The sequence below is a fragment of the Cryptomeria japonica genome, chromosome 1, assembly GCF_030272615.1.
Source record: "Cryptomeria japonica chromosome 1, Sugi_1.0, whole genome shotgun sequence".
NCBI classification, from domain to species: Eukaryota; Viridiplantae; Streptophyta; class Pinopsida; order Cupressales; family Cupressaceae; genus Cryptomeria; species Cryptomeria japonica.
Window position 1 is genome coordinate 78316296 of NC_081405.1, and position 2279 is coordinate 78318574.

The 2279-nt window shown below is 34.5% G+C and overlaps 1 protein-coding gene across 1 annotated transcript; it reads left to right on the forward strand.

The window, feature by feature from the left end:
- The first annotated feature begins 719 nt into the window (after window positions 1-719).
- LOC131041870 (uncharacterized) lies at window positions 720-1616 on the forward strand. Its single transcript, XM_057975096.2, has one exon. It carries the CDS (start codon window positions 788-790, stop codon window positions 1325-1327), a length of 540 nt encoding a protein of 179 aa, XP_057831079.2. The 5' UTR covers window positions 720-787; the 3' UTR covers window positions 1328-1616.
- The last annotated feature ends 663 nt before the right edge of the window (window positions 1617-2279 follow it).

The following is a 2279-nucleotide window of genomic DNA, read 5'->3' on the forward strand; positions in this document are numbered from 1 at the left end:
AATGTGGATTTCATGGCCTGTCAATTTGTGTCTTGTGTACAAATAGTGAAGAGAATGCTTCTCACCTATTCTTTCAATGTCCCTACTGAAGGGGGATTTGGCAATTCTAGTGGGAGTTGTGGAACCATGCCTATGTTCATGCCACCTCTCTGGTGGAGTTTTGGGATAGCTTGGGGAGGCCTCCTACTCAGACTATTTTTTTTTTGGTATCAATCACAATATAATAATAATAATAATAATAATGGAAGTGTTCTTACATAAAATCCACTTTTTTCTTAGGAATAAGGATAAAAATGAAAATAAAATAAATCACTTGATTTTTTTTAAATGAAAAAATAAAAATTCAAAAAAACATTATGGACCAATCAAAAAATACAAACTGATATATATATATTTTTTAATAAAAAATCGCATAAAATAAAATCCCTTCCGATAAAGTAAGGTAATTGAGGAAGCAAGGGCCTTATGCTCTGCCGTCGGCTTGAAAGGGATAAATAAAGACAATAGGAAGTAATCCTTGTCTGATGGGAGGACAACTGAGTCAAAGTCTTGATAACATTGAAGAAAAACTTTTGTTTTTTAATGGCGTGAATGTCACGATACACCGAAGATAATCACGCGCATCCACTCCCGTGTTGAAACACCCACTCAACAATTTCCACCTTCTTTCCTCCCATTTATTTATATCTCCCCCCGCCTCTTCTTTCTTCCTCAATTCACATTTCTCTCCCTCCTCAACACTCTTCTTTCCACTGAATTCCTCTCTTCTGCAAAGCCAAGAGAATCAATGGCAAATTGGTTGTGGTCATGCGCATACCCTTCCAAAACAGCCAATCTCATCCGATTTAATGGCGGCCTGGAAAGAATAAAGATTAAGATGGGAATGAAGGTTGCGGAATTGATGCTCGACAATCCCAACCATTTTGTCTGCAATTTGGGTAGTCTGCAAGCAGGGCATCGTATTTTAGCGCTCTCTGCGGAAGAAGAAATAGAGCGGGGAAATACATACGTTCTTCTCCCCATGCAAAAATTACGCTGTGTGCTGAGTGAGGCGGACATGGGTAGAATTCAACAATTGAAGAACAAATCGAATGCAATCTCCTCCTCCCACTCCAAAATCGTTCCACTCTCTCAAGACGACTTTGTGGCGGAGAAATCGTCGTTGCCAAAACTGGTGGCGAATGAGGAAGAAATAGAGAAGATGAAGATGAGAATAGACCGGCAGAGATGCTGGAAACCCTCATTGCATACAATTGAAGAGACTCGCAGCTTAAAATTCACAGAAAACGCTCCAAAACGACCAATTTTGACTTACAGATTGAGATAACGCCATTGAATTTGTTTACATCTATCATTTTTATTTATTTATTTATTTATCAAAAGAGCAATAATGATTAGTTATGGCCCGAGATCGTGTGGGGTCACGGCATCAATAATAAGTCTTTCACCGTTTGTCTTTAAGCTTTTGACACGGTGAAGAGAAAAAATGAGAGAAGCTTTAATTCGTGTCGTCAGAACACAGTTGTCGTATTCAATTATCGCATTAGAAACCGAAAGGTGCGCTTTCAATATCAATCACACTTGTAAACAATTTACGTGGCCTCTTGTAAGCTCCATGTTTGATTTTTAGTTCAGTATATATTTATTTAGAATTTTCATTTTTGTTTTTAATAAAATTGATTTACAATAGAAAGAATAGCAAGTCTACAAAGAAGTCTATGAAAATGTATAGAAAAAAAATCAATAACAACAATACAATGAATAAGATAAGATAGAAGAGGATAAGTATGATTTACAGGTTAAGTCATAACATTTTTTTAATTATGCTAATATGTGTAGCTACCATATCTTCTATTATAATTCTAATTCTAGGTGTATGTGCTTTTAAGGTATTGAAAATATTTTAGATAGGGTTTTGATCTAAATCAATAGATTGGTTAAATCAACATAAAGATTTAGGTTGAGTTGGATATATTAAAAGGTTTACTAGATGAGATACAGCTAAATGTTGATTATCATGTATTGAAGTTGGTATTAGATTATGAAAAAATAGTTCTAATTCTGATTTAAAAAATACTTTTAGGTAGGATATATTGGATCAAAATCTAAATTTAGCTACCCACATATAAAAAACATGAAAAATGTATGCTTTATCACATTTATTTGGTAAATTAATTGAGTTAGCATCCTCTGAATACTCAAAATTATGTTTTGGCATTTCTCCCTAGTCCTAGATAAGTGGAATTGAAAAAATAAATAACGCAAACAAAACAAAGGAT

Coding starts and splice junctions, on each gene's coding strand:
- LOC131041870 (XM_057975096.2), top strand. CDS start 788: ATGGCAAATTGGTTGTGGTCATGCGCATACCCTTCCAAAACAGCCAAT.